This window comes from Microtus ochrogaster, unplaced genomic scaffold (genome assembly GCF_000317375.1).
Source record: "Microtus ochrogaster isolate Prairie Vole_2 unplaced genomic scaffold, MicOch1.0 UNK29, whole genome shotgun sequence".
Classification (NCBI taxonomy): Eukaryota; Metazoa; Chordata; class Mammalia; order Rodentia; family Cricetidae; genus Microtus; species Microtus ochrogaster.
The window spans coordinates 2,413,338-2,427,439 of record NW_004949127.1 but is presented as its reverse complement, the minus strand read 5'-3'; the positions used below and the strand labels follow the sequence as shown (position 1 = coordinate 2,427,439).

Here is a 14,102-nt window from a genome sequence, read left to right as displayed (position 1 = left end):
TGTAGACCAGGCTGGTCTCGAACTCACAGAGATCCGCCTGCCTCTGCCTCCCGAGTGCTGGGATTAAAGGCGTGCACCACCACCGCCCGGCTTTGTTCTTTTTTTTTATTGTTTTTTTTTGTTTGGTTTTAAAGAATGAAATAAAGCAATAAAAATGTTCCAAGGATAACAGTTTTAGAGTTCTGGTACTTAAAATCAGCCATGGTTTTGAAAGAATTAAAAAAACAACTTGCAGCTGGAATAGAGAGTAGTATCCTGTTAGTAGAGGCTGTTCTGTGATGTGTTCCACTAGCTCTCATGTGAGGGGTGAAGCCATGATACTAAATATCAGATAATACTTGAAGTAAATGGTCTGTAATTGAACAGAAATACATAGTATCATCTCACCTGTCTTCTGTTACAGTGATTTTGAAAGGGTTATCTATTGGGTTAAACATTTAAGGGTTAAAACATAGAAATTTAAAAACTTTAAGATACTATAATGTGGATGACTCAGTATTCTAATTGATTTGGAACATCATAATAACAATATTTATGAGCAAGACAAATGGCTAAGTTGGTATTAAAAAGATTTCTACTTTAGTGTAGGGTTTTGAGTTTGGATCCTTAGCACCCATTCAAGAAGTTGGGTCTGCTGGGCCTTCCATGCAAACACAGGATTGAGTAGGTGGAGACTAAAGGATCCTGAGACCTGATGTCCAGTCAGTCTAGCAGCATTGAAACCCAGAGAAATACTGTCCCAAAAATTAAGTGGAATATGATTGAGGAAGATATCCAGTACAACCTTTGGCCTATACACACATATGCACACATGCCCATATATATGTATACACATGCATGAGCATATACACACACCAAGATTCAAATAAAATTTTATTAGACTTTCTGCATGAATCTATAAACCAAAACACATGCATATGGTATTTTATTCTGTGCATTTGAAATTTTGCCCAGATATGGGAAATTGTATATATCAAGATTAAAATGCTAAATCAATATAGTATAATATGAAATAATAAAAAATCTGAGTCAGATGCAAGGGGATTGACAATTAACTTTGTAGTTTCTAAAACAGTGTTAGATTATATCTTGAGCTGGTTGGCAAGAGTAACTACAGGGAAGTGCACAGATTCATTTTCATTCTCTGATACACACGCATACGTGCACTCTGGAATCCAGTGGTACATGTTCAGTTCACGTTGTCTCACTGTGAATTCAAGACTAAGGGAAATATGTAGTTCTTTTAACGTGTGTGGGGATCCCAACCTTTTGACAATGTAATGGGCTAGAAAAAATTGCATATAAAAAGTCTCATGGTGTTTGCAGGTGTTTCTTATTTATATGGGCCACATTCGTAGTTCTCCTTCATGCTTGTTCCCAAAGCACCTGTGACACCTCTACCACCTTTATTACATGACAACATTCTTACCTTTATTGAGAAAACTGAGTTCTCAGTGACCAAAATGAACCAAATTGTTAGTATTGTGGTCAATCAGAGAATTCAAATAGAACATGTCAGAAGGATGTGTCGAACTGGAGGTTTAGGGAAAGATAAATGCTAGTTACTTGACAGCCCCAGTGATGACTTTAGAAAACAGGGAAGGATTCTCTGTAGCTGTAGAATGACCTCATTATCGCACAGCTTTCCCTCCAGGTTCCCCCACTCACTCCTCATGGTTAATGGGCTCATTACCATTGTGCATTTACCTCTTGCACAATATGAGCTACACTTTATATGTTTCTTCTGCTTTTAAAAGACAAAAGTGATCTGAATGGTATTTAGAAATATTTTATTTTATCTTCACTGTGAAAAGAAGCATTTGTTTTCTACTGCTGGGTTCTTCGTGCCTCAGAGTTGGGTTTCTGTCTAGAACAGTTTTCTTGTGGCCCAAGCCATTTCTCTCATAATTTATTGCAGGATGCTCTCTCAGTCCTGTTTTGTTGTCTTGTTTCTCTGGTTAGTGCTCAGGCCCAGGTCATCTGTGGCTCGGTCTTTACACAAAGAGCACCGTGTGCTCTGCCGGCCTGCAGCCCGAGTGCAGGCGTGGTGTGCACCCTAACGACAGGAGTTCGTCGTTTATGTCTGTGCAACTGTAGTAATTCAAAAATATTTTATTTCAGGTGCTGTGTTTCTTTGTAGTGTACAAGGATTAGCAGTTAACATTGACCCAGTATTGTATACATGGCTCCTCTATCAACCACAGAAAAGGACAAGCAGACATATGCAGCAGGTGAGTGGGTCTAAGTTTTTATTCTAACAAAACCATCTTTTCTTTTGTTTTGTTGGGTTAGATGCTGCTGTTGTTAGTGACTCAGATTAGATGGTGCAGTTATGCCATGGAGTTAGATGCTGCTGTTGTTACTGATTCTCTTCTTATTTATGTGCCAGGATCTCTTTAGGCCCCATTTTATGCTTTTCAACAATCCGTAATTTTATTTTTAAGAACTTGTGTTCAGCATAGTTTGGCTGTTGAAGTAACTTTCTACATAGTTGCTTATAAAGCAGAAAGATTATCAGGACCAGTGTGGACAGTCCTATCTGTTGTTGCCCTCTTTGGATTTATTTAATAAATTTGCTTTGAACTTTAAATCTGGCGATTTGATAGTTCATGCAAAAAAAAGTTGTGACATGTATTCATTTAGAAGACTGTAAATTGCAAAGGAAGAATAGGTCATTGTAGTTTCTAGAATCGTTAGTGAAACATGCTGTGTTAGGATACGTAAATTTTACAACGAGTACTGGCCGCTGGTATTCCATTTTGAAGGACAGGAAGGAACTGTGTGAAACTCCCATGAGCAGACCTGGATCTGAAAAGACTTGCTACAGAGTGCTGTTGGGGTTTCTAAAGGATTGTACCCATGGTAAACATGCTGAATTTGAATCTGCAGGAGGAGGGCTGTGTCCGCCTGTTTGCTATCCTTTCCCGTGACCTCTCAGTCCCTCTGCTTCATCCTTTCCCTAAAATTTAGTATTATGTCTTTGTTGTTTTTAATTTTTAGAAACATACTCATTTTAATCCTTATTATGGTTATAATTCTCAAGAGTACTTGATTTCTCTTAGGTATATTCATGATGGGCAGTGATTGATGGGTTTATTAGGCCACTGACTTAGAACTCAAATCTCCTGCCCTTAGTGTCCCTAGTGGTGGAATTATAGACATGTGTCACCATGCCTGTCTAAGTATTTAAAGTGTTAAATAGATTTTAAATATAATTAACATAATACTAAATATATTGTTATAACCAGGTACAAAAATATACTTGTTTTCACATTTTCAGTTTTTTTCTCATTCTTAGTATAGATTTCCACTTCCCTTGGCTGTCCTGTTGGCATGTTTTGTGGAACTGTTGTTATTGAGAGAGCCACAGTGCAGCCAGCCACATGTGCCGGGCTGTCCCGAGCACAGCCACCATAGCTGTCATTCATTCCTTGTTTCCACATGTGTCGGGCTATCCCGAGCACCGAGCACAGCCACCATAGCTCTCATTCCTTGTTTCCCCAGCGGCACGTTCCTCTCAGTATTTGATGATTCATACAGTTCCGCATTGATCTTTGATTCTGCAGCAAAATTACTTTTTTTGAGGGTCGGATGTGGGGACCTGACAGCCTTGTCTTAGTTGTCACTGGCAGCAACCTCACTTTATTTCACTGTGCAGCTCAGCGCCCTGTGCTCAATCGAGATCCATAATGCTTCCCAGCTTTCTCTAACTTGTGTTCTGTGCTGTGACTGCCACTTCATCAGACAACGTACAATTCTGAGAGTTTCTGTCCGTGTCCTCAGTAGTTGGCCCCTCCCCTCAGTAACATTACTTCCTAACTGTCACATTCACAACGGGAATTTCAGACTTGAGGTGGTCTCCCAGTATTGTGGTTATATTTCCCTTTACAATTTATGCTAACTTACAGCTTTATAGATTTTCACACAGAATTCTCAACCCTCATTTGAAAACACTGGGAAATTCCGTAAATAATATTAATTAATTGTTATTGTAGCATTGTTAGGTTTTTCACTTTTGTTAACCTCTCATTAACATATAAATTTAATTGAATTACTTGAATTATTTGTATTGAAAAAATTAGTACCATTGTCTTTCATTATCTTTGAAAGACTGTTGGCTCAAGGAACTAAAATGTGTTGATGCTGGAGTTGCCTATGTACAGTGTATAGAGTATCCCAACCCAACCTCATCATATCCTGCTACACACCTGAGTATCAGTAATAATGCAGTAATGCCTGATGCAATGTGAATGCTGTGTAGAGTTGTCCCCTGTGTGTTTTAGGGGAAAAGGACATGAGAAAAGACCCCTATAAGCTTAGTAAAGTTGCATTCTGCCCTGAATATGCTTGATCCACAGTTGGCTGAGTTCATAGCCAGAACTCATCAACAGGCAGGGCTGGTTCTGGAGGAAATCCTTCAGTAGTGTTGTAACATAGTTCCAGAGTCCAGATGGGTATTAACTTTTGAGAGAGAGAGAAATTTACCCCAGCTTACAGAATACTGTCCTTGTCCATGCTTCACAAAGATGCTCGTTTATTCTTACTGTCTTCCAGCAGCCTGTGGTAGCAGTTCCTCTTGTTCCTGCAGTGAGCAGGAGGAAAGAAGAGGAGCTCTCTGCTGGAAGTGCCCCATTGGCAAAGCAGCAGTCATATCAAGCCTCAGAATATGCCAGCAGCCCTATCAAAACAAAAACAGTCACAGGTATGTGTCAAGAACAGATTTATCAGTTTTTTGAGGATTAGTTTACCTTATTATTCTTTCCCGTGCTTTTGTTAGAAGATAATATTAATTATTGGGGTAGAAAAAAATTAAACACAATTTACCATTGTATTGATAAGTTCTAAACAATTGGTCTTTATTCTTTATATAATCTAAAAACAAACGGTATAGTGATTATTTTCTCCTTCAGACTGCTGGTGTGCACTGTAGCAGTGGTGGTCTGGTCCTGGGAAGGGTTCTGTCTTTAGTTCCTCCAGCTTTAGAACACTCGTGTTGTATAAGGGTGCGTTAAGATTTATAGATGTTAAATTCCATGGGCATAATGTCCTGATTGTGAATTATGCATCCTCTCTCTCAGGTGCCTATCACTTTTGCTTCTCTTGGGACAAAATATGGTAGCAATAATGTTGTTTCTTGAGAACAAACATTTCTTTAACTTAGCATTTGATTTTTGAAGTTTTTAATTAATTTACAGTGTTTGCTTTCTTTTTTTCTATAATTGAAAATAGATTTTTCTTACATAATATGTACCAATCACTGTTTCCCCCTTCTCTATTCCTCCCATTGGGATCTATTCCCTTTCTGTCTTTCATTAGAAAACAAACATATAACAATTATAATAAAAAAGATAAAATCTGATACATTGCAGTTGCATCCAGCAAACAAACAGATGGAAAAGTGTCCAAGGTAATGCACAAGGAACAGATACCCTAATGTTTGCACACTAGGAATCCCATAGAGACAGTAAACTGGAAGCCTCAGTCTACCTGCAGAGGACCCGATGCCGACCTTGCAGCTCCTGGGTGTGTTGCTTCAGTCTCTGTGCATTCCTGTTGATTTAGAGGGCCTGGTTTTCCTGGTGTGCTCATCCCCTCTGGCTCTTACACTCTTTCTGCCTCCTCTTCCACAAAGTTCCTTATGCCTTGAGGGGAAACATTTGATGAAGGTATCCTTTATAGGGATGCTTGGTCCAAGGTCTCTTTTTCTCTGCACAATGCCTGGCTCTGGGTCTCTGTGTTTGTTCCATCTGCTGTAGGAGGAAGCTTCTCTGATGTTGCCTGAGCAAGGCACTGGATATGTGATCTGTGACTGTAGCCAAATGTCATTAGGAGTCATTTTATAGCTATGTTGTTGCTATCATTATTGTTATTACTATTGTTGTTGTTTGAACAGTAGTGTTTAGTTTTATCCTAAGTCCTTGGGCTCTTGTTTTTGGTTACCCAAGCAGTGTTGGGTATGGGTTCCTATCTCATGAAGTCAAATCAGATTTCTTTGAATATACACTACACATAATAGCCTGTGGTCCTCATTTTTTATTTATATTATATAATAAATTCATGAATTTGGACAGTTATTTGTAATTTATGATCATTTACATATATCTCCAAATTTTAACTGCCCTCTACAATGGAAGAATGAATTTTCCAACTCTTGTTTTTCTTTTTAATGGGATGAGTTTTTTTCAGTTTCCAAGGCAAGGCTCAACTTCAAACCATTCTCTTGCTTCAGTGACCTGTATTAAAGGTTCATACCACAACATCAAGATTTTTGCCTCATTTCTTACTATGTCATTTTCATATTCTTTTTTTAATTTTATTTTTATTTTTCTGAGACAGGATTTCTTTGTAGTTTTGGAGCCTGTCCTGGAACTAGCTCCTGTAGACCAGGCTGGCCTCGAACTCAGAGATCTGCCAGCCTCTGCCTCCCGAGTGCTGGGATTAAAAGGTGTTGCACCACCATCACCTGGCCTCATTTCCATATTCTTATCCACTGATGCAAAGTTGATTGCAAGTTTGTCTCTAATGAAATTATGTAGCATTTTTAGTTGACAGTGACCCAAGCATGGTGATACAAAGCGCTGTGTTTGATCTGGCTTTTCATTTTCAACAAGAAGCACCTGTGTCTTTTTTTTATTCTGGCGTAAGCAATGCTAGCACCAGGTGGCAGGGCACGTGCTAAAAGACTGGGAGCACAGTTAACATCAACAACACAGCAGCGTAAGATTTTCTGTGCTGTCAAGAGAGAGCTGTGCCCTCCTAGTTAATGAACCATTAATGGTAATCACAGCACACAGAGGGGACTCCCAAAGAATGTACATTATCAGGTTAAGTCTCATTGAGTCTACCAACAAAAGCCTATGCAGCCAAATTTTGGTGCTTTTAACTGTTGTAGATAACATGAGAAAAAATTTATGAATGTATAAGCCCTTTACACATACACGGAGTTCTTCAATGAAGACAAAACATGGCATCTTCCCTTCTGTTTTTTTCATGAGTTTACCATGTCATTCTAAAGTCAACAGTTTCTTTAAATAGTAAGAGATTCATTCTGGTCATTCGCAGTGTACTTTTTCAGGACAATGATGAAACTGCCAATTCAAGTTAATACTGTTGATTCTATGGCACTGATTTTTTAATATCTAATTTTAATAACTTGATTAAAAGCAAAATGAGTAACACCACTCCGGTCAGTATCCATCTATAACAATTCATCTCAAAGTGCTCAGGCTGTCCTTAATTTAAGTTTGAATTTGAACAGGTATGTTCCTCATTAGAGTGTGGAATTAGTAGTATGCATTAAAACTACATTTTTGTGGATTTATGTATTTCAGAAGTTACTTGCTTTAATCATGTAGTTTAGCTAAACTTCCATTCTTTTGTGATTAGATATTTAATTTCATTGTAAAATATTAAAGAACTGAAGATAGACATTAATGTGTAATGTGTAGTTGATTTTATACTCTGAGATAAAATGTAGTTGAAAAATGTTTTTCTGCCTTAGAAAACAGTTGTGTTTCAAGAATTTTCTCCTTTGGAATATAGATAGAGACCCTGTCCACTATAGAATATAGATAGAGACCCTATCCACTCTAGAATATGATGAGCATCGCAAATTCTAGTTCACCCAAGTTCACTCCAAAGAATCAATGAGTTTGTTGGACCTATTACAGATCATGGTGAATAGAGACCCTGTCCCCTATAGATGATAACGACCATCCAACATTCTATTCCTCCAGATTCACTCTGGGGAATTGGTGAGTTTGTTGGACCTATTACAGAGCATGGTGACCCTGAAGCAGCTTCAGTGAAAAGTTGCACCCACCGTGGGACAGAGACTCCTGCATGCTTACATAGATGGAGCCCCAGTCCTACTCTTTAGCTAAAGAGGTGCCTAGAGCAGAGCTGTCTATCCAGCCCATGGGCTTTTGACATGCGACCTTGTGCTGGCATCACAAATTTTGAAACTCTGCCTTACCATTTTGATTTTTAGCCTAGCATTATATTCAACCAGGGGAATGAATTAGGATGTGTATAATTTTGACCAGCTCAGCTCTCAATTGTATTATTTCTCAGTTTTAACTGTTTCATTGTGAATTTTTTCCCCAGAAATTCATTAACTTGAATCATTATAAAAGTGATTTGAACTACAATGTCAGTTAACTGTGAAGTTCTTTGAAAACACATTGTGGTGTTGATAAGTACATTGAAAGTATCTCAAATAGGAAGTTCTTTGAAATAAGTAGGTTAGTCTAGTTTTTATATGAATTGGCAAGAATTCAGCAGAAACTCAAGTTTGTTTAATATAGTCTTTTCACTCCCTTTTAGCAGTCAGAAGAAGATGATAGTTTCCAGATGAGATCCTGAATGTCACATAGTGATGACATACATTTTCCTGGTTGGCTCAGCGTGAGATGCAATTTTGCATGCCATGTCACGCTGACTAGCAGAATCCAAAAGCCATTATTTCCCAAGGGGCTTTCAGGAGTGATAGCATTGGATGCAGTTTGTGTTGCGATGAAAACTCCCAGGCACTGTTGCCGTTTTTGTCACAGGTCGCTCAAAGCTTTAAAATACCCTCTAGCCATTAGAAATTAGAAAGGAATTGTAAGGGTCATTTTCTCTTTCAGTTATTTAAATGTGTATTGCCAAGTGAGGTTACCAAAAAATAATGATCATTGTAAAATACAGATCAAAAATAAGTAAGATATGGGAAATAATTTGTAAATAAAGGATTAAAACCTGTAGTTTTGACTCTAACCCCAATTCAAATCAAACTAATCACATACTCGAATTTACTTCAATTATAAAACAATTTTAAAGTTATTTATTCCTAATCATATGCTGTGTGCCAAACAAAGATGTGTGGAAGCTCTTTAAAATTGTACACACACAACAGGTAGAGATCACGTTTTTGTGTGTTTTAGATGTTAAAAAGAAAGTATAGATTTGAAGCAGAGTAAAACTTATTTCATCTAACATTTTCTCTAACAGTCCCTACCTTGAAGGTCTTGGGAGAGTAATCTTGTTTTTGTTTTCTCCGTTGGGTCCTAATCATATGCAAATTATTTTAAGTCTATTCCAGGGCTTCTCAGATAGAACACTTGCTGTTCAAGCCTGGTGATCTGAGTTCAGTCCCTTGGACCCAGTGTGATAGGAAAGAATGGACTCCAGGCCGCTTCCCCCTGATTATCATACACAGGCTGTGAACAAGGGCATCACACACTAATGATAAAATATAATCCAGTATTTCAGTGAATGTGTGCAGAATACTTAGTTCACATTAATACTCTTCCTTCTTGTTATCTCAAGCTGTTTGTAATAACAGTACTTTTCTTCTTTTTCAAAGCTGCTGCATGTAGTAATAGGAGCAGCGGGGCTGCGTCCCCAGCACCCCGGCCGCCTGGCTAGCTTATGCCCCGAAATAATTACACGGACACTGTATTCTTTTAATCACTGCTTGGCCCATTTCTATCTAACCTCTTCTAGGCTAATTCTCATATATTAATTTAGCCCATTTCTAATCATTTATGTAGCACCGGTCTTACCGGGAAGATTCTAGCCTACGTCCATCCTGGGTCGGATTTCATCACATGTGTCTCGGAGAGCAGAGCTATTCCCGCATCCGCCCAGGAGCCGGGACCATGGCATCTCTGCTCCAGACAGCAGAGCTGTCCAGTCTCTGAGCTCACGTCCTCTTCCTCCCAGCATTCTATTCTGTTTACTCCTCCCACCTATGTTTTAAGCTATGAGGCCAAGCAGTTTCTTTTTATTGCTTAACCAATGAAATCAACAGATTGATATATGACACTCCCATATCAGCTGCAGAGCTATTTTGCTATAGCTTTCGGCTTAAGTGTCTTCAGTGTTCCTCAGTCTGGGATGTGTTGTGGCCTACGCTGTCTTAGATACATTTACCCCTGTGGCTCTCCCTGTCCTGCCTCTTGACATTTTTCAAGGCTACAATCAAGATTCCTGCCCCAGTGGCTCTTGATTCTTTCCGCTCTATCTCCAGCGTTGGTACTTAGGATCTGCTGTGTCTCTGTCTGCATCAGTGTGTAGCTTTGGTGTTTAGGATCTGCTGTGTCTCTGCAGTGTCTGTATCACAGTGTAGCTCTGGTGTTTAGGATCTGCTGTGTCTCTGCAATGTTGTCTGTATTGCAGTGTAGCTTTATTGTAGCCTCAGTTTGAACATGCAACATGTATACTCTGTCCTGAACCTACCAATGTCAAGACAGCACTCTGAGGAAAGCTGCCGAGGTGCCTTCTTGACTCACTTTCAAGACTGTGTGATGAGGTGCAGTGTTTTTACTGTGTATGATTCTTCCCGTTGTAATGTGTGCATAGTAGTTTAATTATGGAAAACAAGGATTTTTAAAGTATTTCTTTGACATGAAAGTATCAAATTATTTTAACTTTGGGTTTTAGCATGTTAGAATGTTTGATTTAAAAGATTGCTGTTTGAGTTGCTGAGTGAGTTTCATGAAAAAATATTTCAGTGGATTTTGGTTTAGAATTAGGACAAATTCTAACAGCTTGAATAGTATCTCAGCATACTTCTGACATTTTTAATATATTTCTGTGGGGTGGTTTATTCAGCATTAATAATTAAAAGTTCAAGTCACAATGCACACTGAGAACATTGCAGTTGGTCTTCATACCTGTCAGTTGTTTCGTGCTAACATAGGGAAGCACCTCTGTATCAGAGCATGCACATTTGCTTTAATATTTATAAGTGATAAAATTATGTAAACCAAAGAATTGTTTCAAAATAATTTTCTCCATGTTCCACTGTCAGTGGATGTTTGATTTGTATGCCTGTGTATCTGTAATAGGTATTTGATTTACTGATCTGAGCGGCAGTCTTTGAGGGAGTACGTGTCAGTAAGTCTGTGTGGGGCGAACACAGTGGCCACAGAATAACTGTGGTTGGCATACAGGGCTGCAGCTTTAGGGCAGCTGTGAGGTTTTCCTTTAGACAGGGAGCTGTTGTTGAGGCCTGATGTTGTCTTTGCTGTAAATGCATCACCGGACAACTTTTTCTCATTAACATGAATGAGGAATATAAATGTGCGTATCTTCTTGATTACTGAAATGCTCACTGAGAAGGAGGTGGAGGAGTGCTGCCATGCCAGGCTGGTGCCAGGCTGCCTGCCCCGCATCTACATAAGGCCCTGCCCCTGATATCCAACTGTGCACTAATAAGAGAGCATAAGCTATAAGTAGGTTCCTTACACAAAGGGATATTATTTTTTAAATGATGTCAAAATATGCCAATAGGGAGATTTCCATAAAGATGTATATTAATTTTTCTTAAAAATATTAGCTGATTATGGGTTCACAACAGTATTTTCTGCACAGGTTCTCATACTAAGTGCTTTATAAAACTAAATAAAAGAAACACATACATTCTTTTAGTTAATGCTGTTGTGATATCCGGCCTCTTCTGAGTAGAGGTCATAACCATGTAATTGAGTAGTTAGAGGTGCATCTTTAGAGGAAAACCTGCTAGAGGCTTGAATTTTCTTCTTGTTGGAAATCATCTCACATCTGACTGATCTCGATGACACCTCCCACTTTGTGGACTTGAGTTGATAAGTTACATGACCTAGACAGAAAAACTTACTGTTGAGAGTGTTTTCTATGAGAACTGAGTTGTATCAGCTGATTAAATGCTTTTTGAGTCTCTGAGATAATAGATTAACCTTGGGTTCATGAGAATCTCTAACATCAAGATTAAACCATTTGAAATTATATGTTATTATTTTCTCCATTGGTTTTTACACTGGCCATTTTATAACTGAAATCATTTTGCAAACCTCCAGAATAACTGACTAATTGATAACAGATTTCCAGATCAGTGGAGCACGATAAAGGAAGGTTTTGATATGATAATGGACTGAAATTTTGTGGCAAAAATATTGTCTCATAGTTTTGTGACCTAAGCATTCTTTTTGGTATTTCTGTAAGTGAATGGATGCATGTGTTTCTGTACTTCATATGTGTGTGTGTCATCCTCATGAACGATGCATGTGTTTCTGTACTTCATATGTGTGTGTCATTCCCTCATGAATGATGCATGTGTTTCTGTATGAACAGTATTTTGATAGGAAATGTAAACATTATTAGCTTTCTTAGTGGGTCAGAAGCTGACACTTAGCATGACTAAAGTGCTTTTCTTGTCATCTGGTGCATGCTCAGCTGAAGCACTACGTTAAATTGGTTCTCAGTACAGTACTTTTTCACAGCAATAAATAATAAATATTTTAGTAAATAGTGATATTGCCTCCCTAAAAATGATTATCTATTTTATTTTTGAACAAATAAAATTTATGTCATGGAATTACTTTATTCATTGCTGAAAGAGAAAATGTTTCAGAGTACACTGTAATAAATATTACTTTAATAATCTCTAGTAAGAAAAAGTAAATCATTTTAAGAATACTTGTAGTATGATAGAAATTTGATAAATCCTCTTTGCATTTGATTAAATAAGATATCATAGTGCGTATTTGAATGACAGGAAGTGAACATACAACTTGAAAGAATAGACCTTTGAGGGCTTTGTGTGCAGAATCTACTATTTCTGTTGCCACCTCTGTCTAGTGACTTGGGATAAGTTATTTACCCTCCTTGTGATTGGTTGCTTTATTTAGCAATCTTGTTGCATCTGGATAATAGTACATTTCTTCTGGGCTGTTGTGAGTTCAATGGTTGATTATTTGTATGTGTAGTCAGTAGGTAGGTGTTGTAGAGGTTTCAGTAATGGTTATTGTTCGATATTAGCAGAGGGTTATACAGAATATCCTGTCTGTAGAGACATGCTGATTTGTAGAATTTGTCACCTTGCTGATAAAGCAGAAGACATAAAAGTGAGCTGTTCAGTTTTAGAAAATATGGTAGATTGAAAATAGCATATTAAAAATATTGTACATTTTTATTTCTAATATCTACATCATTTTTTAATGATAAATGTTAATTATGTTTTTCTTACTTGCACAACACTTCTAGGCTACAGTCTGCTTTTAAGACTTTTATCACTTGAGGATTTCATACATGGGTCCTGTATCTGCATTACTTCCCCACACTTCCTTCTTTGAATTCACTGTCAGAACGTGTGTGTACGTAGACCCATCATCTTCGGTGGAAGTGCACTGAAGGATCCACTCCAGGTTGTAATAGTTGTTACATAAACCTCTGTGGAAATCTTTTGTATTCAGATTTCATAAAAGATTTTCATTAAATTGATAGAAATTTAAAATATGTTTAGGCAAAGAGGTCCCAATGAGTATAACGTTAATTATATGTTAATAAAATCAAGATAGGCAATTGCTACAAAGGAAGTTACATCCAAATGCACACAGTTAGAGCTACAATATTCACTTTTGACGTTCTTCTGACCGACCCTCAAAGGTGCTTATGACTTGGCTTGTTTTTTAGTTTCCCCTTGCTTTTCTTTATTTGATAAGTTCTCACTAAAATTTATACACAGTTTTAAAATATCTTTGGGTTATATCACAAAATTTTGGTGTTTTTCCATTTTGGAAGATATTAAAATATGTTTTTGTCAATGCTTTGAACTGTGCCTCATCTTTACCTGGTTGAATTATAATTTTTCTTGAAGGTAGTAATTCGGTATTTTCTGTATTTCTATCACCTTTTCGTGCTTTTATTCTTCTTTCGTCCCCTCTTCCATTTTTTGCTTATAAATTTATTTTTTATGGTTACATGTCCAGTTTAAGTTTAATATGAATCTATTAAGATAAATGTACATAATTTGCATGTAGCTTAAAGTAATCCTTTAGTTCTGCTGAACAAAATTTTTATTGATTGTGGAATATCAATTTTATTATTTATTATGACAAGATTTTTGTATATTTTAATTTTGTCACTATCAAATTTTTTAAATTGAGAAATTCTATTAGTAAGACATCGTCATCTGAAAGTTTCATTTATGGGAAGACCCATTTTCCATCACTTTATGATGATGAGTTAGTGCTCTGCCGCGTTTTATTGGCTTACTACTTTTGTGCTGAGAAATTAATGAAGCCACAGCTTAATCCCTGTTGATAAGGGGTGCCTCTCTGTGTCACCTTTACCTGTTG

General features: G+C 37.5%; 1 protein-coding gene across 6 annotated transcripts in view; it reads left to right on the top strand.

Moving 5' to 3' along the window:
* Nucleotides 1-14,102, top strand: part of Vps13b (vacuolar protein sorting 13 homolog B) — a 441,647-nt gene that overhangs the window by 159,616 nt on the left and 267,929 nt on the right. For 5 of the 6 annotated variants that reach the window (XM_026789768.1, XM_013354110.2, XM_026789770.1 and 2 more), the window contains exons 20-21: nucleotides 2,122-2,231; nucleotides 4,555-4,702. In XM_026789768.1, coding sequence (XP_026645569.1) covers nucleotides 2,122-2,231; nucleotides 4,555-4,702 — 258 coding nt within the window. The remainder of the gene's footprint in view (nucleotides 1-2,121; nucleotides 2,232-4,554; nucleotides 4,703-14,102) is intronic. The other variant, XM_026789767.1, reaches the window with a different exon arrangement.